General features: G+C 50.8%; 1 protein-coding gene across 1 annotated transcript in view; it reads left to right on the plus strand.

Annotated features, from left to right (window-relative positions):
- Window positions 1-25,139, plus strand: part of LOC142051293 (E3 ubiquitin-protein ligase rnf213-alpha-like) — a gene marked incomplete at its 5' end in the record, with an annotated part of 51,322 nt that overhangs the window by 12,616 nt on the left and 13,567 nt on the right. The window contains 23 exons of the mRNA XM_075080438.1: window positions 101-280; window positions 832-963; window positions 1,148-1,722; window positions 2,051-2,216; window positions 2,376-2,593; window positions 4,076-4,213; window positions 4,526-4,705; window positions 10,740-12,210; window positions 12,361-12,554; window positions 12,728-12,883; window positions 13,555-17,118; window positions 17,433-17,566; window positions 17,688-17,783; window positions 19,204-19,319; window positions 19,549-19,677; window positions 20,250-20,314; window positions 21,222-21,366; window positions 21,931-22,072; window positions 22,520-22,693; window positions 23,051-23,184; window positions 23,450-23,607; window positions 23,885-24,088; window positions 24,648-24,841. Of these exons, the coding sequence (XP_074936539.1) occupies window positions 101-280; window positions 832-963; window positions 1,148-1,722; window positions 2,051-2,216; window positions 2,376-2,593; window positions 4,076-4,213; window positions 4,526-4,705; window positions 10,740-12,210; window positions 12,361-12,554; window positions 12,728-12,883; window positions 13,555-17,118; window positions 17,433-17,566; window positions 17,688-17,783; window positions 19,204-19,319; window positions 19,549-19,677; window positions 20,250-20,314; window positions 21,222-21,366; window positions 21,931-22,072; window positions 22,520-22,693; window positions 23,051-23,184; window positions 23,450-23,607; window positions 23,885-24,088; window positions 24,648-24,841 (8,665 nt within the window). The remainder of the gene's footprint in view (window positions 1-100; window positions 281-831; window positions 964-1,147; window positions 1,723-2,050; window positions 2,217-2,375; window positions 2,594-4,075; window positions 4,214-4,525; window positions 4,706-10,739; window positions 12,211-12,360; window positions 12,555-12,727; window positions 12,884-13,554; window positions 17,119-17,432; window positions 17,567-17,687; window positions 17,784-19,203; window positions 19,320-19,548; window positions 19,678-20,249; window positions 20,315-21,221; window positions 21,367-21,930; window positions 22,073-22,519; window positions 22,694-23,050; window positions 23,185-23,449; window positions 23,608-23,884; window positions 24,089-24,647; window positions 24,842-25,139) is intronic.

Here is a 25,139-nt window from a genome sequence, read left to right on the forward strand (position 1 = left end):
GAACCGCAAGCTGCTGGCTCTTCCCAAGGATCTGGCTTCGAAAGAAAGACGGAAGAGAAATTGCCAGCTGCCTTTCACCAAAATTCATTTATTTTTACAGCAGAATTGGAGCACAGGTTTCAAGCTGAGCTCAGCGACAACGCAAAAATCCTCCTTTCCCGGGTGTACGCGCTTTCCAGCTTCGTGGGACACGGCGTTCTCGTGGGGGACATTCCCTGCAGTATCCTCTCCAACATCTTAAAGCATAAGGAGCTGTTCAAGAGGATGCTGTGCACCTGTGGTGAGTTCGGTGTTCCGGCTCGGGTGTGTTTTCAGAGCTACGTGGCCAGCAGGAGATAGGCCTACTAGATACTCACCTAAAATGCAAAGAAAACTAAAACCTATCTGAAATGGGAGTCCAAAAAATGGAAGTAAAAATGGAATAGCTGCTCACAGAGGTGATTTTAAGCAATTTGAGAAGCAGGAAGGAAGGAAAACGCTGGGTTTTTTAAAAAAACAGTTAAAGTTTTGGGTTCTCGGTGTAATTTATCTCAAGGATTGTGGAGGTATAGCTTTCTGGTTACACGCCTTGCCTTCGGGCCCGTCACAAACTCCCATCTCTATTCAATTAAAATCCAGAGAAAAGGGGGCAAGTCCTCCAAACACTGTTCCCAGAATAAGCTTTATTAATATTTTTGGTGGTTTTGGCAGCAGTGCTGCTTTGGGGAGGAACTGCAGGCTTTCTGCTAACTGACACACTCATCTTTTTTTAACGGCAGGGGTTATGTTCCCTGCAGCTCTTCTCTTTCTGAGGCTTTGTCCTTCATGTCTGCGTCCTGTTTTTCCCCCCAGAGTCCTCTTTCTCCAAGTGTATCGCAGAAGTGCTGGAGGTCAGGAAGCAGGAGTTCAAGCAACTGGAAGAGCAGAAGAAGCAAAGATGGTCCTTTCTCCGCCTGTGCTGCAGCATAGAGGACATGATAAAAGGTACTGGTTGGGTTAATGGAGCTGCTTCTGAGCTTCTTGAGTGGGGAGACGCCTCCTAAAATACAGAGCTTCACAGTGGGCGGGAGGGAAACGCAATCAGGTAACCTGTTGACTTCAGGGCTTGTCTTTGTTGGTGGAGAGACACGTGACGTGCGTTCCTTCTTGTTGTTCCCACCTGGTTTAGTGGATAGAAGCACCGTGGAGAAAAGCGTCATTGACAACGAGAGCTTTAAGGATCAGATGTCGGTGAGGAAGTTCACCGTCGACGGCAAGAGTGAACTGGTATCGCACGCCATCACCAGTTACAGCGGCATGATGCAAAAACTTTACATAGTGGAGAAAAGCCACTGTTTCCATAGGCTGTGGAAGACGAGAGCAGAACAAACCAAAGCCACAACACCTGAAGGTCAAGTTTTCTCCCTAGAAGATGTTCAAGAAAAAATTTATAAGCCGGCGATCGCTGACTTTCGGAAAACCTACCTGTCCCTCAAAGACTTCTCCATCACCCTCGGCACCACGCAGAGCCACTTTGAGAAGCTGCTGGGAGAGAAAGATCAGCTCATGGAGGAATTTAGAGTCATGGAAGAGAGTGAAGGGTCCAGTGGTGGAAAAGCTCACTGGATCTCTGGTGCAGTGGAGAGGGTTGAAAACTACCTGACCCTCTCTAAAGTGGTGAACACTGCCAAGGTGATCGATGATCTGAGACAGATGCTTCGGCTGGAGGGGGATTTCCAGATTCTCAGCGACCTGACGAAATACGTACGTAGGAGATGTGCGGGCACCGTGTTGGGTCTTCTTGGGAAATCCAGGTAGACAAGCCTGTGTGCGGAAGGCCACACGTGGCAGCTTCTGATTAAATCCTCTCAGGTTCCTCCTCACCTAGACTTGAGTGATGGACTGAAGGAACTACTTCCAGTTGCCCCTCCCTATTCATTACGGAGGCCTACAGGGATGGATTCAAGAGCAGGCTTGGGTTTGAGGCCAAGATCTCACCTTGCTTGGGGAGGGGGAGGTAGAGCTGAGCTTCTTTCCTTCTCTTCCCAACAGATACTTATTGTTTTTTGTTTCTCCCCACCCACCCACCCAGGAAGAGCAGGAATTCCAGAATAAGCAACTCAATTTTATGACCCAAGACGTAATGAAGGTGAAAAAAAATTTGAGTGACATTCCTCAGGGAGTCTTGGACTTTTTGAAGGAACTTCTGGAATGTGCAAGGAAAGGTTTTACCTCCTGGGTCAAGACCATAATAAAAGGTGGGCTGGAAGGAAGGAAGTAATCAGATATAGCACGAGAGGGAGATGACTTAGTCCTTGTCTGTCCCACATACGATGCAGCATTACGTGAATCGGAGCAGACAAATTCCTCAACTGCCTCTCTCATTTTTCTTTTTCCTTTATTCCCCGCTCCCCCAGACAAGACGGAAATCCCTGTATTTGTGGAACTGGCATCGATTTCTGCGGGTGAAAGTGACGTGGATATCGACAGATTGAGTTTCTTCCGCGATGCCATGGTTGCTTCTGCCCCCATCGTATTAGACCTGAGTCCCACGGATGGGTTTGAGCAGTTCTTTTCAGCTCTGTCTTTCATCAAAGAAGCCGTTGCGAAAGACAGGAAACTTCCCAAGAAGCTGGTGAGTCTTCAAGGCCCACGTCCAAAAGTCACGTGATATGAGGCCGAGTCGCTCACGTGTAGGTGTCTTGATGCCATTTAAGATGGTTTCCCCAGAACATCCATGTGCGCCTGGCAGGACCCGGGCAAAGGCTGTGCTATTTTTGGAGTGGAAGCCTGGTGGAACATCTCGAATGACCTTAGACACATGTGCGGGCCACTGGAGGAGACCCAGCAGGTGTCGTCAATAGGAGGAAATGAGTTCTGGAGTCTGCAGTTTAGGGTCACAGAATAGTTGAGGTTGGAAGGGACCTCTGGAGATCGTCTAGTCTCAATCCCCTGTTTAAAATGGGGTCAGGGAGGGCAGGTAGGTCATGGCCATGTCTGTCTGGGTTTTGAGCATCTCCAGGGCTGGAAGACTCCAGAAACCGTTCCGGAATTTGATAGAAAAGCTTTTTCTTCTGTTTAACAGAATCCCTTGTGCTTGTGTCCCCCTTGTGTCACTGAGCCTTACACTCCTCTCCCCACCAAAAACCAGAGCAGAGAGCAAGAGCTTCACCACATGCCAGTGCTCTGGGGTGTTAGGATAGGTCTAACTCTGGGGCTGTGTCTCCTCAGAAGCCACAGGAAACCCCATCCTCAGAAGAAATGGTCACAGAAACCCCACTGTTAAAGGAGAAGCTGCTGCCTGACCGTTCACACACCGCTCCGGGAGTCGCACGCACACCGCCGTGCTCTGGGTGTCCCTGCTCAGGCGGGGCGGGGGTGTGTGTGTGTGTTGGACACGATGATCTCCAGAGGTCCCTTCCAACCCCTACCTGCTGTGATTCTGTGACCACCCGAGACTTTGCTAGGACCAGAGTCCCTTCGCAGCGGGCGGCTCCATTGCGCCGACGGGTGCCCCTTTTCGGCTCCTTGCTCACACGCGCTCTTGGGCGCTTTTTCTCCTCTCAGGCTCGACCCTCGGTTTCCCTGAAGCAGAGGCTTGACACGGCATACGCCAGATTAATTTACTAAGTGGTATGGTGGTAGACAACACCTCAAGCTGGATGCCTCCAGAGAGGGACCCCAAGCAATGAAATCCCTGAGCAATTATACCCTTACAATCTAAATTCCCCTCCCCTCACGTGATGGTTGGGTCCAATGGCAGTATTTGGGTCTGGGGTCTCCTTGTTCCGCATTGGACCTTTTCTCTGTCTCCAAGCGGGCCGTTCCTTTTCCAACCTCAGCGCGTGAAGCTTCCACTGATGGTTACGGCGACCTTATCTGTCTGCTTTGCACTGGTTTCGGGGCCTTTCTTCATGTAGCTAAGTAAAAGTTCAGTGTAGGGTCAGCCCCTCTAGGTGGAAGTTCGCATCTTACGGCCTAAGGCTTTAACAAGCCTTCTGTTTGAGCGAGAAAGTGACTTCTACAACACCCGCCCACACCACATCTGCGGCGGGGGAGCAGTGCTCAGCGCCCTTCCGGCTGCTAACTGGGTCTCCCTCTGGTTCCCCTCTTGCAGAAAGATTCCTGTGACAACAAAGAGTGGATACAGGCGGTTCACGACGCTCACAGCTCTGTGGAGCATTCTTCAATCTCTCAAGCCAGAAGCATCAACAGAAATGGGATTTTTACCATCTTGGCGCCTCCGAAATTCAAGGTAAAGGGTTTCCAAGACTGTTTTTTTTTTTTTTTTTTGGTCCAGATGTATTTTTAAATCCTATTGGGAGAAAAGATCTTTCTTGAAATCAGCTTCCAATGAGCATGTCCGGTTGCCAGTAGTTCTCCAACTGGGTTTGCAACTAGCACCACCAATTTTCTGTTAAACCTTAAGTATTTTCAGTGGAAAACAGGATTTTCTTTCCTCCAAAGGAAGCGGTCCGTGGCCTTTACAGTCCTGATGTGCAGCATTTCGGCTCAAAGCTACGTAAAAAGCCGTGTGGTGATGTTGGTTGTCTTCTCTGCTTTCCAGGCTACACTTGAGGACTGTGTCTTATTCCGACTGCTGAATGACAGCAAGGAAAGCACATTTCCAGCAGACCAGAAGGCCAAGTCATACAGTTTCTCTCAGCTCACGGAGCTCCAGAACAAGCTCATGTTGGTCACCACCAAGGTTGAGCAGGGCAGAGAGGAGGCAAACCGTTTCTTGGAGGTAAGTCAGAGCACAGCACCAACATCTGCCTGAAAAACAGTGGCTGATGGGCTTGGGATTTTGCTGGAATTATTTCTGGGACACTCATCTCCATGACCTGCCGTTCTGGCCTTTCAGAGGCAGAGGTGTTGCTCTTCCCAAGCTACAGGAGTGGGATTTGCTGGCCTAACATTGTTCTTCACTTGTGGTGCCCAACAGCCCAGCCAAGGCCTTTCATCCTTCACTATGGAGGGACTCATAGAATGGTTTGGGTTGAAATGGACCTCTGAAGATCATCTAGTCCAATCCCCCTGCCATGGACAGGGACATCTTCCACTACGTCAAGTTGCTCAAAGCCCCGTCCAATGTGACCTTGAACACTTCCGATGGCAGGGCAACCTCAGCTTCTCTGGGCAACGCGTTCATAACTTCAATCACCTTCATCACAAAACATTTCTTCCTTATGTCTGATCTAAATCCACCCTCTTTCAGTTTAAAACCATTATCCCTTGTCCTGTCACTACAGACCTTGGTAAAAGGTCTCTCTCCACCTTTCTTAGAAGCTCCCTTTATGTACTGAATGGATGCCCGAAGGTGTCCCCAGAGCCTCTCCAACTGAACAACCCCAACTCTCTCAGCCTTTCTTCAGAGCTGAGGTGTTCCAGCCCTCTGGATATTCTTGTGTCCCTCCTGTAGACCCGCTCTAGCAGGTCCATGTCTTTCCTAGAACCATAGAATCAGATAGGTTGAAAAAAGACCTTCAAGGTCACGGAGTCCAACCGCAAACCCAGCTCTGCCAAGTCCACCACTAAACCGCGTCCCTTTTAACCATGTCTTTTAAATACCTCCAGGGACGGTGACTCAACCACTTCCCTGGGCAGCCTGTTCCGGTGCTTGACAACCCTTTCAGTGAAGAACTATTTCCTAATATCCAATCTAAACCTTTTCTGGTGCAACTTCATAGAATTATATGATCATTAAGGTTGGAAAAGCCCTCTAGGATCATCAAGTGCAACTGTCAACCCAATACTACCATGTCTCCTAAATCGTGCCCTCAAGTGCCACGTCTACATGTCTTTTCAATACCTCCAGGGATGGTGAGTCGCCCACCTCTCTGGGCAGCCTCTTCCAACGCCTGACCACCCTTGCAGTGAAGGCATTTTCCCTAATATCCAACCTAAACCTCCCCTGATGCAGCTTGAAGCCGTTTCCTCTCGTTCTATCGCTAGTGACCTGGGAGAAGAGACCAACATTTGTCTATACCGATCACACTGCGAATAATTTCCTACCGAAAAGTTCCCAGGAATAACCGATTCATAATCTGTGATACATTTAACTCTCTCTCGTAATTTAGGGGTCTTAATTTCCCAGACTTGGGGGTTTGTACTACAGTCCTTAAGGTTAGGCTTGTTCTAAAAATCATCCCAAGCGGTATCAAAAGGAAGAGGAAGGCCTAGCATGGTAGTCTTTGCTGCGGCACTATGTCTGGGGAATTCAGAGCGGCTCCAACAGTTGCTTACATCGATTGCAGAAGCCATTTTCGTTATTAATTTTACATGGCTATTTTATTTCCGTAAGGCCTCTAATCTTTGTTCCGTACTTCCCAGATTTACTATCGGTGTGTACAGTACAGCTGTCATCGCTTTAGTGTAAGCTCTAAAGGGGCCGTTTCTTCAGAGGGCCATGATTTCGGCGCTTTCTTAATTCGAGAACAGCGGATCTACGGTCCTCTTCCTTCCACGTGACTGCTGTGTATGTGGCTAACAAAACCTGAAATGGCCCTTTCCGCTTCTCCTGTAGCGGTTCAGAGGTCCAGGGCCTGACGTTGTCGTGGCTTAGCCCCAGTGGGCAACCCAGCCCCACGCAGCCGCTCGCTCGCTCCCCCCTGGTGGGACGGGGGAGAGGGTCGGAAGAGTAAAAGTGAGGCAACTCGTGGGTTGAGATAAAGACAGTTTAACAGTAAAAGCAAAAGCTGCGCGCGGAAGCAAAGCAAAACCAGGAATTCATTCGCTCCTTCCCACGGGCAGGCGGGCGCTCGGCCATCCCCAGGAGAGCAGGGCTCCATCGTGCCTAACAGTGACTTGGGGAGACAAACACCATCGCTCCCAACGTCCCCCCTTCCTCCTTCTTCCCCAGCTTTATATCCTGAGCATGGCGTCGTGTGGTACGGGATATCCTGTGGGTCACTTTGGGTCAGCTGTCCCGGCCGTGTCCCCTCTCGGCTCCTTGTGCACCCGGCAGAGCACGGGGAGCTGAAAAAGGCCTTGACCAGTGTAAGCACTGCTCAGCAACAACTAAAACACCTCCGCGTTATCACCGCTGTTTCCAGCAAAAATCCAAACCGCAGCCCCACACCAGCTACTACGAAGAGATTTAACTCTACCCCAGCCGAAGCCAGGACGCCTCTCCTGACCAGGCGATGGGTGTCACTGCATTTTCGACTTCAGCCGGGATTTTCTTTTCAATTTCCTGCACTAACGATATTGAAGCTTGGACAAATTTAGACGCAGGCATTATTACTTCCACTTCCCCAGTTTTAAATTTATCTTGGCTTCTAATTTTTCTAATAAACCTTGGCCTATCAGAGGTTTTGGTGCACCTGGTAAATACAGAAATTGATGTGTTGCCCGTTGCTTTCCAATTTTAACTTTTATAGGTTTAAAGAAGGGCCTTCCCTGTCGCACCAATAATTCTTACAGTATCATATCATAATTCATGCTTTCCTGTATTTAAAACAGAATAGGTTACCCCTGTACCAACTAAGCATTCTACCTCTGTTTCATCTTCCCCCAGTTTAACCAGAGGCTCTGCTGGGGAAAATTCCTCCGGTCCCCTTCAGTCCCTAGGTTCTATAGCCGTCACAGGAGCGTCTGATCCCTCAGATTTCTGCAAAGCTGGACATTCCTGCTTCCAGTGCCCTTCTTTTTTGCAACAAGCGCACTGATTCTCTCCTACTTGGGGTTTTGGGGATCCTCTCCCACCTCCTCTTCCTCGGTAACCACCTCTAAATGCACCCCTAAGTCCTCCCCTCCAGACCGCCTTCTATCTAATCACATTTAGCAAGATCTAAGACTGTCTTATTCATAAAGTAATCCAAGCATTTCACAGCTTAGCTGTGTTGCTCCAATTAGAGGAGGCCGTAGGTTCTTCTGGAGCCGGTGTCGGGTATCACTTCCACCGCCTGTGCGTTCCCTTCTTCCAGTTTAGTTTGACCAGGAGGCCCTAACTAAGCCATGCTGGTCTCCAGCCTTCCTTGCCGGGTTTCTGATATGTGGGAATCGAGAGATCTTGCGCTCTAAGGAAAATGTCCTGAAAGAGCCACCAGCTCTGTTCAGCCCCTTTATCCCTGAGGCCAGTGTCCCAGGAGGCCCCATCCACTAATTCCTTAAACAACTGCATGTTTGCTTTTCTAAAATTCAGGGTCCTGACCCTACTCTTCACCTGGCCCGTATCCCTAGAGATCATGGATTTCACCAGGGCATGATCGCTGCAGCCCAAGCTGCCACCGATCTTGACATCCCTAATTAATTCACCTCTGCTGGTGAGCAACAGGTCTAGTAATGTTTCTCCTCTGGTCAGGCTGTCTGTCACCTGGATTAAGAAGTTGTCCTAGACCCTCTCCAAGAGTTTCCTGGACTGTTTAAAACTTGCCGTGCTGCTTTTCCAGCAGATTTCAGGGGGAATGAAGTCCCCCAGCAGAATCAGAGCCTGCGAGCATGATGTTTCCCATAGCTGAAGTAAGAACACTTCGACAACAGGCTCCCCTTGGCTGGGCAACCTCTAGTAAGCACCAACCACGAGGTTTCCTTTCTTGGCTGATGATTTTTACCTAGAAGCTCTCAACTTGTCCTTTTCAGAAGAACATGCCCTAATTCTCTGAGCCCATTTCACAGGTGTTTCCCAACACAAAAGCAGGCCCTGGCTCTTCTCTGTTGCTCAAAACTCGATCCCCTTCCCCTGTTAAGTCTAGTTTAAAGCTCTCCTTAAGTCTGGACAGCTTCTTGGTGAAGATCCTCTTGCCCCAGTTGGTCAGGTGAATCCCATCATCTCCCAGCAGACCCGGCTTCTCAAGAAAGCCAGGCTTCTCAAGGGTAGATCCGGCTTCTCAAGGGTAGGTCCGGCTTCTCAAGGGCAGGTCCAGCTTCTCAAGGGTACATCCGGCTTCTCAAGGGTAGATCCGGCTTCTCAAGGGTAGGTCACGCTTCTCAAGGGTAGATCCAGCTTCTCAAGGGTAGATCCGGCTTCTCAAGGGTAGATCCGGCTTCTCAAGGGTAGATCTGGCTTCTCAAGGGTAGGTCCGGCTTCTCAAGGGTAGATCCGGCTTCTCAAGGGTAGGTCCGGCTTCTCAAGGGTAGATCCGGCTTCTCAAGGGTAGATCCGGCTTCTCAAGGGTAGATCCGGCTTCTCAAGGGTAGATCTGGCTTCTCAAGGGTAGGTCCGGCTTCTCAAGGGTAGGTCTGGCTTCTCAAGGGTAGGTCCGGCTTCTCAAGGGTAGGTCCGGCTTCTCAAGGGTAGATCCGGCTTCTCAAGGGTAGGTCTGGCTTCTCAAGGGTAGATCCGGCTTCTCAAGGGTAGGTCCGGCTTCTCAAGGGTAGATCCGGCTTCTCAAGGGTAGATCCGGCTTCTCAAGGGTAGATCCGGCTTCTCAAGGGTAGGTCTGGCTTCTCAAGGGTAGGTCCGGCTTCTCAAGGGTAGGTCCGGCTTCTCAAGGGTAGATCTGGCTTCTCAAGGGTAGATCCGGCTTCTCAAGGGTAGATCCGGCTTCTCAAGGGTAGATCCGGCTTCTCAAGGGTAGATCCGGCTTCTCAAGGGTAGGTCTGGCTTCTCAAGGGTAGGTCCGGCTTCTCAAGGGTAGGTCCGGCTTCTCAAGGGTAGATCTGGCTTCTCAAGGGTAGGTCCGGCTTCTCAAGGGTAGATCCGGCTTCTCAAGGGTAGATCCGGCTTCTCAAGGGTAGATCTGGCTTCTCAAGGGTAGGTCCGGCTTCTCAAGGGTAGATCTGGCTTCTCAAGGGTAGATCCGGCTTCTCAAGGGTAGATCCGGCTTCTCAAGGGTAGGTCCGGCTTCTCAAGGGTAGGTCCGGCTTCTCAAGGGTAGGTCCGGCTTCTCAAGGGTAGATCTGGCTTCTCAAGGGTAGGTCCGGCTTCTCAAGGGTAGATCCGGCTTCTCAAGGGTAGATCCGGCTTCTCAAGGGTAGATCTGGCTTCTCAAGGGTAGGTCCGGCTTCTCAAGGGTAGATCTGGCTTCTCAAGGGTAGATCCGGCTTCTCAAGGGTAGATCCGGCTTCTCAAGGGTAGATCCGGCTTCTCAAGGGTAGATCCGGCTTCTCAAGGGTAGGTCCGGCTTCTCAAGGGTAGGTCCGGCTTCTCAAGGGTAGGTCCGGCTTCTCAAGGGTAGATCTGGCTTCTCAAGGGTAGGTCCGGCTTCTCAAGGGTAGATCCGGCTTCTCAAGGGTAGATCCGGCTTCTCAAGGGTAGATCTGGCTTCTCAAGGGTAGGTCCGGCTTCTCAAGGGTAGATCTGGCTTCTCAAGGGTAGATCCGGCTTCTCAAGGGTAGATCCGGCTTCTCAAGGGTAGGTCCGGCTTCTCAAGGGTAGGTCCGGCTTCTCAAGGGTAGATCCGGCTTCTCAAGGGTAGATCCGGCTTCTCAAGGGTAGATCTGGCTTCTCAAGGGTAGGTCCGGCTTCTCAAGGGTAGATCTGGCTTCTCAAGGGTAGATCCGGCTTCTCAAGGGTAGATCCGGCTTCTCAAGGGTAGATCTGGCTTCTCAAGGGTAGGTCTGCTTACTCAAAGGTAGATCCAGCTTCTCAAAGGCAGGTCCATGGTTGTAGAAGCCCAAACCTTGAGAATGGCACGAGCCACGCAGCCAGACGGTCCAAGCCCTTCGTGTCTTCCCTGGACTCTGCAGTCCGTGCATGCCTCGCTGGTACTGGGGAGCCCACATCTGGGCTGGACAGATCTCAGGAGGAAAGCACGACCCGAGCCGTGTTTGGAAGCTGTTGAGAACATGCTGCAGTATATGAGCTGTTTCTCTATTGTGTCTTTGGCATGTTACAGATATTGGAAAAAGTTGAAAGAGTTGGAAAATTGTACCTGGAGCTTCTCAGCATTGGCAACATCCTCTTCATCGACTGGAAGGCCGACATCTACTGCAACCCCCAGCAAAATGTGAAAATCTACACGGAGTTCGGAATTGCTGGGATCCTTGTTCAGAGCAAAAGACCCCTCCTGGAGGAGCTGGACAGCCTTGTCAAAGCGATGGAGCATTGCCTGGCAGAGTGGAAGAAGTACCTGGAGACACAAAGGGACACCTATTATCATCTCAACCTGTTCACTGCACACCAGCTCTTCTACTTATGCAGCCAGCTGGCCAGAGTCCAGAAGGGCATCGTAGAACCGCAGGTGCTCATCATGCTTTCCATCATCAAGCATGATGTCAAAGAAGAAGATATCAAGAAAGCCCTGGGGGATGTGCTGATGACTCCTCTGGAGTCCGTGAATATTTCGGCGACAGGCGAGGAATCGGTTACCTGGTGTGACTACGTCATTCGTTTTCCCCAGCTGGTCAAAAGCTTGGCCGAATCGGGCTACGATGAGTCGGTGGCAAAGGCAGCCTTGCAGAGCTGCTTGTCCAACTCACCCATCACGGAGCAGATGCTCATGGATTTTGCCTTTGAGCAGGGCGACAACAAGGAGTTGGTTGAAGAGCTCAGCAAGTTGTATGAGGAGACGAGAGAAACCTTCCTGCAGAAAAGACGGAAATTTAAAACCGGGAATAGAGATGTTGACCAGGTTTCCTTCCGCACCCTGGCGCATGATGAGTTGGCCGCCTCCTTTGAGAGCCTGCCGTCTATTTACGACAAGGTGAATCTGCTCTGGGATGCCTATTGTAAGAAGTTTGCTGGCTTGGTGTCCGATAAATACGTAGGCTTGGATGTTTTTGGGGAGATGCTGAAGCACTTGGCCGCTCAAGAAAGCACGTGTGTTGAGAGAAGTTTACCCATCGGCTTTGAAGCGGGGAAACCGCTTCTTGTCATGTGTAAGGAAGAGGAAATGTTACCCAACCTGTTGTTCGTGTACCAACATACTGAGGCGGCACCTCTCCCGTCGTACGACGAGGTCCTGGTGTGTACGCGTGACACAGAGGAGGAGGAGGTGGAACTGCTTGTCAGGAGAGCCCTTTCCTCAGGTTCTCGAGACCAGAAGATCTACTGTTTGCTGGGTGCTGATAAATTAGTTTATAAAGTTTCCAAACAACTCGAGTCCCACTTCTTCCGCCTGGTGCAGTCTTCCAGCATCCCCAACTACAGATTCATCATCTTCTGCAATGCCAAAGCCCACAACTCCTACGTCATCAAGGCCTTTGATGCCTACAAGGTGACTTTCCCCTGCTACTCCAAGACAGAAATCCAGACCTACCTGAAGATGCACCTCAAAGCGCCAAGTGGGGCAGCCCCCGTCGCTCAAGCCTTTGAAGAGCCCCACCAGCAGAACGTGAAGTTCGTCTTTTCAGAGCGAGCAGGAATGGGTAAGTTTCTGGGGAGCCGTACCCTGAGTTGTACCTTAAACCAAGGAGGCGAGGTGGCATACCGTGCTTTCAAGGAAAGATTTCCTTGTTTTGGGTCGCGTGCAAGTGGAAAATGGTAGATGATTGATGCCCGTCTCTCCTACGCCTTAGGGAAGTCTCTCTTTGTGGACAATACCATCAGAAAGGTCCGTGCCCAGCTGGGTGGCTCGCTACCACTTCACAAAACCATTAGGCTGATGGAGTCGGAAATTGATTTCCAGTTCTTCGTGGAGGAGCTCTTCTCCATCGAGGAATCCTTGACTGAAATCCAGCCCTGCATCTTTCACATCGATGTGTCTCCAGTGGTGAGTGCTTGGGTCTTAACTGGGCAAGAAGCGGTGGTGAAACGCAGCAGACCTTATAAAAAGGGAGGGAGATAAGGAGGTGGAAAGTCAAATCTAGCCCAGTCAGAGCAGAAAGAGTGTTTTGGCCGACCCCTGCGGCAATTCTAATTTGTTTTTGGTTTTTGCCCTGCCAGGTATCAAAGGGTGTCTACCGGCTGCTGATTGATCTGTGCATCCTGCGGCACATCCAGAGTCCTGACGGCTTTGTCTGGAAGTGCAAACCTTCTCATCTTTACTTGATTGAGTACCTGGCAAAAGGGAGAGGTGCCAGCAGTACGAGGAAGCAAGAGGTATTTTGGGAGCCTGCGCTTGGGTGGAGAAACCATTAAGGCTGAGCATGAGTAAAACTGCTAAACTCTGACGTCTCTACCAGAGCGATGCGCAATTTAGAGTCTGTTTCTCCAGCGGGGCGATGTCTCACCTGCGTAGAAGCGACCAAGTCAAACATGTCTCCACTCAAAGTGAAATATCAGGCCCTGCGCTGAGTTTTGGAGGAAAAAGGGAGCTTTTTCATCCTGATTTTGCTGTAACTTGAACCTCACGCATGTTTTTAAAGCTAATTTGCACCTGAGCCATGCTTTAGTGCTTAGGAGGTGTGAAATGCACCCCACATTCACTAGCAGTTGATCATCCATCCGTAGTTCCTCACCATACCTTGAATATAGACTGGGTTCAGGTCCCTCCGTCTCCAAAAGGATTTAGTGGAACAGGAGAAAGTGTAGGAGAAGGTAACAAAATCACCCAACCCAAGACAGGACGCTGGGCAAGGCAGACCTTAATGGTTGTAGGGATTTCAGTCTTCATGAAGGCTTGAAGAAATCTTGGCATGTCTACGTTTTTCTCCCAGCTTGCTGAACCACTTATGACCAGGGGGAAATTAAAAAAGGGTTTTCGGTGATGTAGGCAAATGTGGGAGGTCGGAGACCTGTCCTCATGGCCATTTGTGTCCTCTTCCTTTTAGATGTCCACTGAAATGGAAGAAAAATTTCTGGATCTTTTTCCTACCGTGGAGTGTGCATCGCCGCTGCGGGTGCTCGACTTGCTGGGAGATCCCACCTCTGTCCCTCCTGTGGAACTGAGGGAGGAACAGTTTGACCGGGACAAGCTAAATAGCGAAGTTTTCCAAAGGTCCTACCAATACCTCAGCAGATACAAACTGAAGAAAAACCTCGACCGTTTCACTTTTGTCCCCGGAACGATTGCGGGGACAGGGAAGGAATGCCTGGCGTGCTTGATGGAGTTCTGTGGGAGAAGCAACCCCTCCTGGACCGAGCTCAGCAACTTCACGCACTTCTTGAACTTCCAGCTAAGAAAATGTGAGAATTCCGTCTTCTGCAGTCCGGTGGTTGGAGACCAGTTCTGTGGCTTCAAAACATTTGTCATCAGGTTCATGATCACCATGTCCAAGGACTTTGCCATGCCTTCCCTCAACATGTCCGATGAAAGCGTGCCGAAAGAGGATTGCAAGGAGATGGACAGTGTTTTGAGAGAGTACCAGCTAAGACGCAAGTGGGAGCAGAACTCTCACCCTTATATAGTCTTCCATGCTGAGGGTGATTCCATGGAGTTTCTGGGTTTTCATATCAACCAGAACTTTGATGCGATTGATGCTTATTCCCAGGCTGTTTTGGAGACGGCGGTTATGAGCAAGAATTTGTACAGGACCTTGGCACTCCAAAATGTTCCTTTCAATAAGACGTTTGAAACCTTATCCAGAACCGAGCAGTTGGAGGCCCTCTGCAGAGTCTTCGGTGTGAAATGCCAGGAAGATCCAGATGTTTCGTACCAGCTGACTCTAGACAACGCCATGAAGATGTTGGCCATTCACCTGCGGTTCCAGTGTGGGATCCCTGTGATCATCATGGGTGAAACCGGTTGCGGGAAAACGAAGCTCGTCCAGTTCATGTGCAACCTGCAAAAGGCAGGCAGGGAAGTTCAGAATATGATGGTGGTGCATGTTCACGGTGGCACCACCTCCAAGAACATCCAGGAGAAGGTAAGGCAGGCCATGGAGCTGGCACGTGCCAATGAAGAAGAGCACAACATAGACACGGTGCTCTTCTTCGACGAAGCCAACACCTCAGAGGCCATCTTTGCCATCAAAGAAGTGCTGTGTGACCACAGCGTCAACGGAAAGCAGATTTCCACTGACCGCTTAAAAGTGGTGGCCGCTTGCAACCCTTACAGAAGGCACACCAAGGACACCATTGAGAAACTAGAGAAAGCTGGCTTGGGGTACCGAGTCCGGAGCGAAGACACCCTGGAGAAGCTGGGTTACATTCCTTTGCGGCAGTTGGTGTATCGGGTGCAGCCCCTTCCTCCCAGTTTATTGCCTCTGGTCTGGGATTTTGGGGAGCTGAATGAGAAAACGCAAAGCCTGTACATCAGGGAGATTGTGAAGTCCACCGTGGGGACTGAGATCCCCATGGGAAACCTGGATGTCTTCACCAATGTCATTTCAGCCTCCCAGAAGTTCCTGAGAGCGAGGAAGGATGAATGCAGAGTTGCCAGCCTCCGGGATATAGACCGCTGTATGAAAATAGTGCTCTGGTTTTATGCCTTAAGAGACCTCCTTTTCCACCAGATTGATAAGAAGCGGGGTAAGGAGGAAGAAGAACCAATTTTAAATGATGCGCAAAGGGCTTTGGTCCTTTCGGTAGGGGTCTGCTATTACATGTCCCTGGAGAGCCGCCAGGAGTACCTGGAGGAGATTGCAAAATACTTCTCCGTCCCTGCGCCCCAGCTACAGCGAGAGATTGAGTTGTGCGAAGAGGTGTTTCTTGATGACCTCTCCATTGGACAGGCGACAGCCTGCAACAACGCTCTGAAGGAGAACCTCTTCATGCTGGTTGTCTGCATGGACCTCCGGCTGCCACTCTTTCTGGTTGGGAAGCCAGGAAGCTCCAAATCCTTATCCAAAACCATCGCTGTGAGTGCCATGAACGGCACGTTGCCCAGAAACCCGTTGTACAAAAGGTGCAAAACGGTCCAGCTCCTCTCCTTCCAGTGCAGCCCCCATTCCAAACCAGAAGGCATCATCTCCACTTTCCGACAATGCGCTCAGTTCCAGAAGGGCAAGAACCTGAACGAATTTGCGTCTGTGGTGCTGCTGGAGGAGATCGGTCTTGCAGAAGACTCGCCTGATATGCCGTTGAAGACGCTGCATCCTCTCCTGGAAGATGGATGCATTGACGATGAGAATCCGGAGGCTTACAAGAAGGTTGGCTTTGTGGGCATCTCCAACTGGGCCTTGGACCCTGCCAAAATGAACAGGGGCCTCCTCATCATTCGGACTGAACCTAGCAAGGAAGAGCTGGTGAAGACAGCCAAAGGCATCTGTGCTGACCAACCTCACCTTGACAGAATCGAGCATTTGTTCCCTATTCTGGCAAACTTCTACTGCAACGTGCTGAAAACCCAGAAAATGGAGTTCTTTGGGCTGCGTGACTTTTACAGCTTAATCAAAATGATCGTGTTCTACATGCAGGACTTGAAGTGCACTTCTCAAGAGGAGCTCCTCGTAAAGGCCATTCAGAGAAACTTCGGAGGCTTCAGAGACATCCAACCTCTGGAAATCTTCCGTAACTGCACCAGCGAGGTACGTCTTACCTGTGACATGGAAACCAGCTGCATCCGTCTGCTGGAGGAAAACATGGCCAAACAGCAAGGAGGATTCGTGTCTCGTTACCTCCTCTTGCTGACGACCAACAACGCCGCCTTTCAGATCATCCAGATGACGGGGCTTATAAACACCAGCAACTGTGACATCATATTCGGCTCCGGTTTCCCACGGGACCAGGATTATTCCCAGGTGTGCCGCTCTGTGAACAGGGTGAAAACTTGCATGGAGATCGGCAGGCCTGTTGTCCTCCTTAACATACAGAACCTTTACGAGAGCCTTTACGATGCCCTCAATCAATGCTTCGTCACCCTGGGGGATAATAACTACGTTGACCTGGGCCTCGGCACTCAGAGGGTGAAGAGCCGTGTGAAGGACGAGTTCCGGCTGATTGTTATCGAGGAGAAGAAAGTGGTCTACACGCAGTTCCCCACCCCTCTGCTGAGCCGTCTGGAGAAGCATTGCTTGGACATGAACACCATCCTCAGCTGGCAACAGCAAGACCTGAAGCGGGACCTGGAGAGATGGGCCAGTAAATTTGTCTGCATCACAAACCCCGATGTGTTCAGCGTCTGGTCCGACACGCTTGCTCCCAAGGAATGCGATGTCTTCATCGGCTTCAGTGACAACACGTCCGCCACCATCGTGCTGGAGACTTCCCAGCATGTCTGCTGCAGAGGCTACGAACCCTATGGAGAACTGGCCCTCTCCACTGCCACAAGCAAACTGGTTGAGTGTGCCACGCCTGACTCCATCCTACGCCTTAAGTACTCTGCTCTGGAGGATGCCAGGCAGATCCAGGACCTGTATTTCATCGAGCAGGAGCACAACAGCCTGGCCAGCCTCTTGCGTGAGATGATGAACCAGCAGCAGAAGAAAGGGAGCACCACCGGGCTTTGCCTGCAGGTACTCTTGATTGGCTGTGAAGCACCCAAGGGTGCTGTTTGTTTTCCAAGGGAGAATGGTGGCCCCGTGATCTTGGTTAGGCCAGGACAATGATGGGTTTATGTCCACCCCCCCCTTGCCTCCGTGGTCATCTGCAACCAGGTTAGGCTCTGTCCGTCCTCAGGAGGCAGACGGGTGTCTGCTCAGCTCTGGCTTAGTCTGAGACGCTCAAAGGACCTTAGACGAGCCCCAAGCGCCAATGGAGATGCTCTGGAGGATCCAACCTGTTCAAGGCAGCAGGACAAACAGTTTTGGTTTCCTTTTTTTTACTGCAGGTCTCTACCCATGCCATGCTGCTAAACCAGAAGGATCTAGAAGTGCTGAGGAAGATGCTTAATCTCCAAGACACAGTCCACTGCCTCTTCCTAAGCCAGTTTAACACGGAACACGCTTTCCGCCAGGACCTCAGGTGGGGTCTGGTATTTCTTTTCTTCACCCTTGCAGGTGATTCCCACTTCTCACAGTGCTTTGGGACAGGGTGGGGTGAGACCCTTCTAGGAGAAAGCATTAAAGAGGCCTTTCCGTTGTAGGAATTTCTTCAGAGACCCGCAAGAAGTGAGATTGCTCCTTGTTCAGTTTCATTTCGATGAGCCGCAGAGCAGCAAAAGACTCCTGGCCTGTGCCAAGTATGCAGCCTTCATCCTTCCTTCTTCCTCCTCCATCCTTCGTCCTTTGTTGTCCAATGTCCCTCATTCTCCTTTGTCCTTCATTGTTCGTTCTTCTCCCTCCTCCTTCTCCTCCTCCTCCCCCCTCCTCCCCCCTCCCTCCTCCTTCCTCATTTCTCCCTCCTCCTTCCTCCTTCCTCCCTCCTCCTTTCTCCTTCCTTTCTCCCTCCTCCTTTCCCATTCCTTCCTCCCTCCTCCTTCCTCCTTCCTTCTTCCCTCCTCCTTCCTCATTCCTTCCTCCCTCCTCCTTTCCCATTCCTTCCTCCCTCCTCCTTTCTCCTTCCTTTCTCCCTCCTCTTTCCTCCTTCCTTCCTCCCTCCTCCTTCCTCCTTCCTTCCTCCCTCCTCCTTCCTCCTTCCTTTCTCCCTCCTCCTTCCTCATTCCTTCCTCCCTCCTCCTTTCCCATTCCTTCCTCCCTCCTCCTTTCTCCTTCCTTTCTCCCTCCTCTTTCCTCCTTCCTTCCTCCCTCCTCCTTTCTCCTTCCTTCCTCCCTCCTCCTTTCTCCTTCCTTCCTCCCTCCTCCTTCCTCATTCGTTCTTCCCTCCTCCTTTCCCATTCCTTCCTCCCTCCTCCTTCCTCCTTCCTTCCTCCCTCCTCCTTTCCCATTCCTTCCTCCCTCCTCCTTCCTCCTTCCTTCCTCCCTCCTCCTTCCTCCTTCCTTCCTCCCTCCTCCTTCCTCCTTCCTTCCTCCCTCCTCCTTTCCCATTCCTTCCTCCCTCCTCCTTCCTCCTTCCTTTCTCCCTCCTCCTTCCTCCTTCCTTCCTCCCTCCTCTTTCCTCCTTCCTTCCTCCCTCCTCCTTTCTCCTTCCTTCCTCCCTCCTCCTTCCTCATTCGTTCTTCCCTCCTCCTTCCTCCTTCCTTTCTCCCTCCTCCTTCCTCCTTCCTTTCTCCCTCCTCCTTCCTCCTTCCTTCCTCCCTCCTCTTTCCTCCTTCCTTCCTCCCTCCTCCTTTCTCCTTCCTTCCTCCCTCCTCCTTCCTCATTCGTTCTTCCCTCCTCCTTCCTCCTTCCTTTCTCCCTCCTCCTTCCTCCTTCCTTCCTCCCTCCTCCTTCCTCCTTCCTTCCTCCCTCCTCCTTCCAGGCACAACGTACCTCTCAGAAACCTGGGCTGCCTTTTGCCCTTGTTTCCGTGCCAAGACGTGAACTGGGCCCTGCTCTGGACCTGGTTGTCTCATTCGCCCCTGGGCTTGCGGCGGGTTGTACCTACAGTGGCCAGAAAGGCTGTCTTCTTCGGGTGGCCTCCGCGCTAACTGTGGCCTTTGGTGGGGGGCGAGAGTGACCCTTCTAAGGGCTCACAGAGGGGGGAGATGCGGTTGTTGCTTGGAGAGATCGCTCAAATGAGTCTGGAATTAACCAGCTCTGAACTTGTGGTGGTGCTTCCAGGTACTGCATCACAGACGAGCGAAGGAGGTCTGCCAGCCCCCATCTGCTGCATGTCGTGCTGGTCACTAAAGTCCCGCGGGTCCTGGGAGGGTGCAGCTACCTGGCTTTTGACAGTGGTAATGTGATGCTTCCTGCTTTGGGCTGGGAAACGAGTGGGAGGGGAAGATGGAGACGTGTGGACAAGACACACGAAGTGGTGGATCTTCCATCTCGCGCTGTCTTCTTGCCCTGGTTGGCTGGTAAATCCGAGCAGCCAAGCTCACTGGTTTTTCCAAAGGGCTGATGCACCAAAAGAGAGCGGATGGACTGATCCATCCTCTTGTCTGGTTTTCCTTGCCTCTCCAGGTGAATGGAATTCCATCCATTTGGATGACCTGACGCCCCCAGAGAAATTTAACATCAATCTCGGCCAGCTCTCCAGAATGAGCATTGCTGAGATTTTCATGAGCAGCTCCCTGCAGCATTTCCCCACAGGTAAGAAGTCTCTAACCATAAACCCACCATCTCCCCACTGCTGTCCCTTCCCGAAACCCACCGCCCCATCCTCCGATGTGCATAAGAACACACCTGGATCAAGTAGGTCCCAAGCTGTGGGCCCCAGGGACATGTGGTGCTTCTGACGTCTTCATAGCAACGCAACCTTTGCCTCCTGATGGAGAAAGGGTGACGGTGGAGCAGCAGTGAACAATGGCAAACTAGCCGTGCTGCTGGAGACTTCCATACGGAGTCAACACGCGCTTGTTGACCCCCATTCTTTAGACGGTTGGGTAAACAAGGCATAAATGGTTTGACCCACTATTGCAAGCCAGCTCAGGGTGGCTCCTTGAACCCATATTCTTACTTAGAGGTGTCCAGCCAATTGCTCCCCAAGCCCAAGGGTCTCCTGCCATCAAGGAGATGATACCAAGCAGTTGGGTGGCTTCCACCCCAGTGCTGCTTTATTTCTGCCTGCTGATTGTCAAGGCACTCCTGACACCTCCTGTGGATGGAAGTTCTCCCTTGCTGGGGTTTTGACAGCTGAGTCGTGTGGTTGATTGTGATTTCAGGTTCTCCAGAGGATTCTGCTGCCCTGGGAAGCCTCAGCGAGTCTGGTCTTTACCCAGATGGAAACGTATGTTTTTGTCTTTTTTTTTTTTTTTTAATCTTCCTCATTTTTAGTTGCTTGTCATTGTGCAAGAACTGGCTTGGGTTTCAACGGACATTTTGGGATCTGCTTTTAAAGGTCCTTGCTTGGGCTGGTACCTCGTTAATGTATACCATAATTTTATTAAATTTTCCACTGTCCTTAAGGAAGTCGCTTTAACCCATATGGTAAACTCAAGGCATAATAAGACAGAAATTGGTAAAGCAAGATACATGAAACGGGGGGGGAAGAGGGAGAGAACCTGTTCGGTGGCCCAGTACTCTGTGGCAAGGTCAAAGGTGATGGGGGGGGGTCCTCAGGCCAGCTGAGAGGGAGCTCCAGAGGGTTGCTCCCGTTCTCCACTTTTGTAGCTGGTGTGAAGCCCCCAGTCCCTACCTATCTTTGTACCCAGAGCCTTAACTGCCGCCGCACACCCTGCTACGACTCCTGGAGCTGAACAGGGGATGTTTGGGTGGATAAATGAGGGGCGAGGAGGCCTCATGGTTCAGCAAAAATGTTCACGCTTCTATAGTTTAAAAGAGCAACACAGCTAAACCCTCGACCACGAGCTGTGCTTGTGATTAGGGTTTAACTGCAAGTGGGTGACAGCTTCTTGATTTGGTTTAAATACTTCCCTCAGGGTGCTTTGTTAGAAACTGTCTAGGCTCTTGACAGTTTAGGCCTAATTTTCTGGCAGCTGATAAGCAGTGTAGGGAGTGGCAGAGGCACAGCTGGGGCTGTGGGGCTAAGCGAGGGGTGACTACCAAGTCTTCACCTAGTTCAGATCCTCACCTCAGTCTCATCATGGCGTTCCCCTCTTCAGCAGACCCTTGCTGTTAGTCCGGTCCCAGGGTCAGGGCCCCACAGCAACCAACTGACCTCCTGTCTGTTCCAGCAGCAGTTCCTCAATGTGGATGCAGTGATCAAAGGGAGCATCCAGAAGGCTGTGATCCAGCTGGAGGACAAGAAGGACAACAGCCAGCGTCCAACGGAGAGAATCAAGATCCTTCACAACTTGCTTTTCCATGCTCAGACTAGCGGTACGTGTGAGTATAGAGAGCTAGAAGTGACTCCTCCTTGCATGTTGCAAGCTTTATGGCAAGAAGAAGACAACGAACATATTAAGAACCAGTTCTGGTGTCCCTCAAAGCCAAGGTGGGCCAGAGAAGTACCCCAGGGGCAGAGGACGGGGTTTGCATGGGGCCTCCTCCACCTCCCTGCACGGTCCCTCCTGTTCATGATCAGAAGCTGTACTAAACAACAAAGCTTTGCTGCAAACCTTATAGAATCATAGGATGTCCTGGGTTGGAAGGGACCCACAAGGATCGTCGAGCCCAGCTCCTGTCCCTGCACGGGACAACCCCACATTCACTCCGTGTCTCTGAGGGGGTTGGCCAAGTGCTTCTGGAATATCGCCAGGCTGGTGCCGTGATGCCTCCCTGGGGAGCCTGTTCCAGGGCTCCACCACCCTCTGGGGGAAGAACCTTTTCCTAATATCCCTTAGTAGAAAATTATGGCAACCAAAATCCCTTGCAGATTTTTGGCAGTCTCCTACTTGGAGACGAGCACCAGGAGGGTCTTAATCAGCGCTGTTTTGTGATTAGTTTCCAGACACTTTATGACCATCCTGAAGAAGAGAATTTGTTACCTCCTACAAGAACGAGAGAAACACATTGAAGATCCAAGGGGATGGATTTTCCGCAGGGCGCTCTGTACTGAATTCATCCTGGAGGACACACCGTTCAGGTAGTGCTGGCTGTGGGCCACCTTCGTAACGTCAAGTAATTCTGTTCCTGAAACTGCCCTGAGTGAAATATGAGGCATTTTGCTTGAAGACCAAGATGTGACAGCCAAGAAGGGTCTAAGTACGTGGGTTTTGTTCGGCCCAGAACAAGGCAGGGGCTTGCTGAGAGGTCATAGTCTGAAAAAAAATTAATTAAGAGCAGTGTTGATTTTGAAGAAGCCTCGTTTGGAAGGGCTTTTCTGAAAGCAAACAACATTGGTTGACTGTGAGATAGACGAGGACGGTTAGCGTCAAGCCTGGACGTTCACATTTGGCATCTTCGGAAGCAGTTGGGTTGTTCTGGTTGACATGTGGGTCCTCAAGACCCGATGCTGTTCCCTGGGCAGAGGAGGGTTTCTCGGTGGGAAGCAGGGAGGCAACGAAACGAGCTGTGTCATCTCCTTTTTCAGGCAAGCGCTCTGGACGCACCTGGAAGACATTGTGGCGAACATCTTTGCTCAAATTCTTGCCGTGGTGGATGCCAATAACAACCTGGATCACATCTCTCAAGGCTCTCTGCTCACAGAACTGTGGCTCCAGATGTTCCAAGAAGAAACGTTCCTAAAAATTAAATATACCAGCAAGTAAGAGGCGGGGTGTAAATGTACCATGAGGTAGCTTTCCTCAGGAGAGTTCAAGCTCAAGCTCATGCTTGAGGTGCAGATGTTTATAACCTAGCCATGGAAGGTCTTGGGTGTCAAGCCACTGGCACCAAAACTTCCCTGTTGTTTTAAGGTGTCAGCAAAACCGGCTCCTTCCCTGCTCTTGCCCAGTTTTCCTTGTTCCTGACTTTCCTACCAAAGTTTCCCCCGGGTTTCTGAATCCTTTTAAAGAGAAGACATGTCGGTGGGAGCTGGGAACTTCTCTGAGGTGGTCTGCCTCTGGACGCCTATGGTCCGTTGCACAATTTAATGCTTCTTTCTGTGCTGTTTGAATTCAAGGGCAGCAGATGCTAGGATTTCCGTGTTATCAATGACCGAAGACCCCAACACCTCCCTTTCCTGCCAGTTCCCATTCAGCTGGGTTTTGAAAGCCTACCTAGATGACATATGGGAGAAAGTCTATCATATGAAAGGTAACATCAGACTTCCCAGGGGGAGCTTTAACCCAGCAAAGCTGCCCAAAATCAGTGTCTTTAAGTAGGAGGAACCACTGGGGTTGCTTTCCTCGCTCAAATGACCCAGACCTGTGTTGTGCAGCTCTTCTGCGTTATACCTCCTCCTCTTGCGTTGTGCCCCCTCACCCCCGGCCTTGCACTTGGCCACGCATTCACTTCAGTCTTAACAAGGAGCATCCATTTTCTACTAAGCGGCCATAACTCTCTCCGGTGTCCCTTCTAGGCCAACCCAAGAAGCCAACGGAGGAAGTGGCCAGATTCTACCAAACCTTCATCAAGAACGTCTCCATGCCAGATGGCAACAACCCAGACATGCTACGCTATTACGCCAATGACTTTCTCAGGATGGCTTTTCCTGGGCAAGATCTCCCCGTCTACGAGGTGAGTTGGGTTGGGTAGAGCACCATCTGCCATTGGCATTGGCTTTGGCCCTAGTCCTATCCTTCCTGGCCAAATCTGATGTCCTTGATAAGCCCTCCCTTGTGCTGCTCTGTGGTTACTCCTCAACTCTTATCAACATTCCGTCTTAATTCCACGCCGAGAACTATTTTTTAATTCGGAAGCTTCATATGGGATGCTGCAGCAATGCTAAGCATCCCACCCTAGTCCCCTTCCTGTTTGCTTTGAGTAGAAATAACGCTTTCCCTTTTACCTGCAGATTCTATCAAAAGTTTTCCTAGCCAGCGCAGAACAACTCTGCTCCTCCGTGGGCAGGGGGGAGATGGTCTTTTCCCCAGTTTGGCTTCACATGGAATACTTCTACCTCCGAGATGATTATCAGCTCTTTGTTGACATTGCAAAGAGCAACGACACTGTCATAAGCGAGCTGCAGGCAATGTATGAGACGAAGCCCCCAGAAATGGTGAGCAAAGGGCTGTGTTTGCCCTCTAACCCTTCTCCTGCGGCATTTGAACACGACGGCCTTCACACCTTCTATAATTTAATGACACGCTATGTCATTTGTAAGACATCCTTGTGTTTGTGTCACTCTGGGTATCACGTTGAAGTCCCCTTAGACACTTGGACCCTGGAGGTGGGTGGGATTCATTGTGTGGCGGGCTCCAGCTTCAGCGGTGGGCTCCAGCTCCTTAGCTTCCCACATCTGCATGGAGATATCCGAATCCCTCCTAAGAGGTTTATTGCTTAGAGCAGCAAACTAAGGTTTTTAGAGAACTCCCCATGGGGACTCCAAGATCCTTCTTTCTCCAAGGCGCGGTTGGGCAGATTAAAGTCCTTCCTGGTTTACAGATGCCAGAACTTCACCCTTAAAAGTCCATTTCTTTCTAACATAGCCCCGTCAACTGCTCTAAAAGCTATACCAGCATCTAGTCATGCAGTACCCCTTCCTTCTGGGCCGCCCACCAGTGAGGTCAGCTCTTTACCTAGACCCTTTTTCTCTCTCTTTGCAAATGTCTTTTCAGTTTGCCACTCTCGATGCCTTGAACATTCTCCTGAAGAAAGTGCAGCCCTCCGAAAATGGGCTGTTGCCCTTTGATGCCTGCATAGTGTGGCTTAAAAGGGTCAAGTCCATTAAGCCCTGGGTGGAGTGGATCAGTCTGGACAACTACCAGCTTCAGTTCTACCAGAAGAAGAAGAAACTCCTGGAGAGTATATTGTAAGTTTGGTCACTCTCTGTGACAGCAGCACAACACAGATGAACTTCTTGATGTCTGAAGGTCAGGTGAACTGAAGCCAGCCTCCTCTTGGGGAGCTGGATGCCCAAGTCCTCCAGCTGTCCACTCCTTCCTGGTCCTTCCGTGTTATCACAAACACGGTGGCCAAGTGGCTCTAAAAAAAAAAAAAAAAAAAGGAAGTGGTGGATGTTTCACCATGATCAGATTGTTTAGTTCTGGTGGAATTTCTCTTTAATAGTGCTTGATGGTGCCAAAATGCTTTCTGGAGTGGGACAAGTA

This window comes from Phalacrocorax aristotelis, unplaced genomic scaffold (genome assembly GCF_949628215.1).
Source record: "Phalacrocorax aristotelis unplaced genomic scaffold, bGulAri2.1 scaffold_127, whole genome shotgun sequence".
In the NCBI taxonomy this organism is placed as follows: Eukaryota; Metazoa; Chordata; class Aves; order Suliformes; family Phalacrocoracidae; genus Phalacrocorax; species Phalacrocorax aristotelis.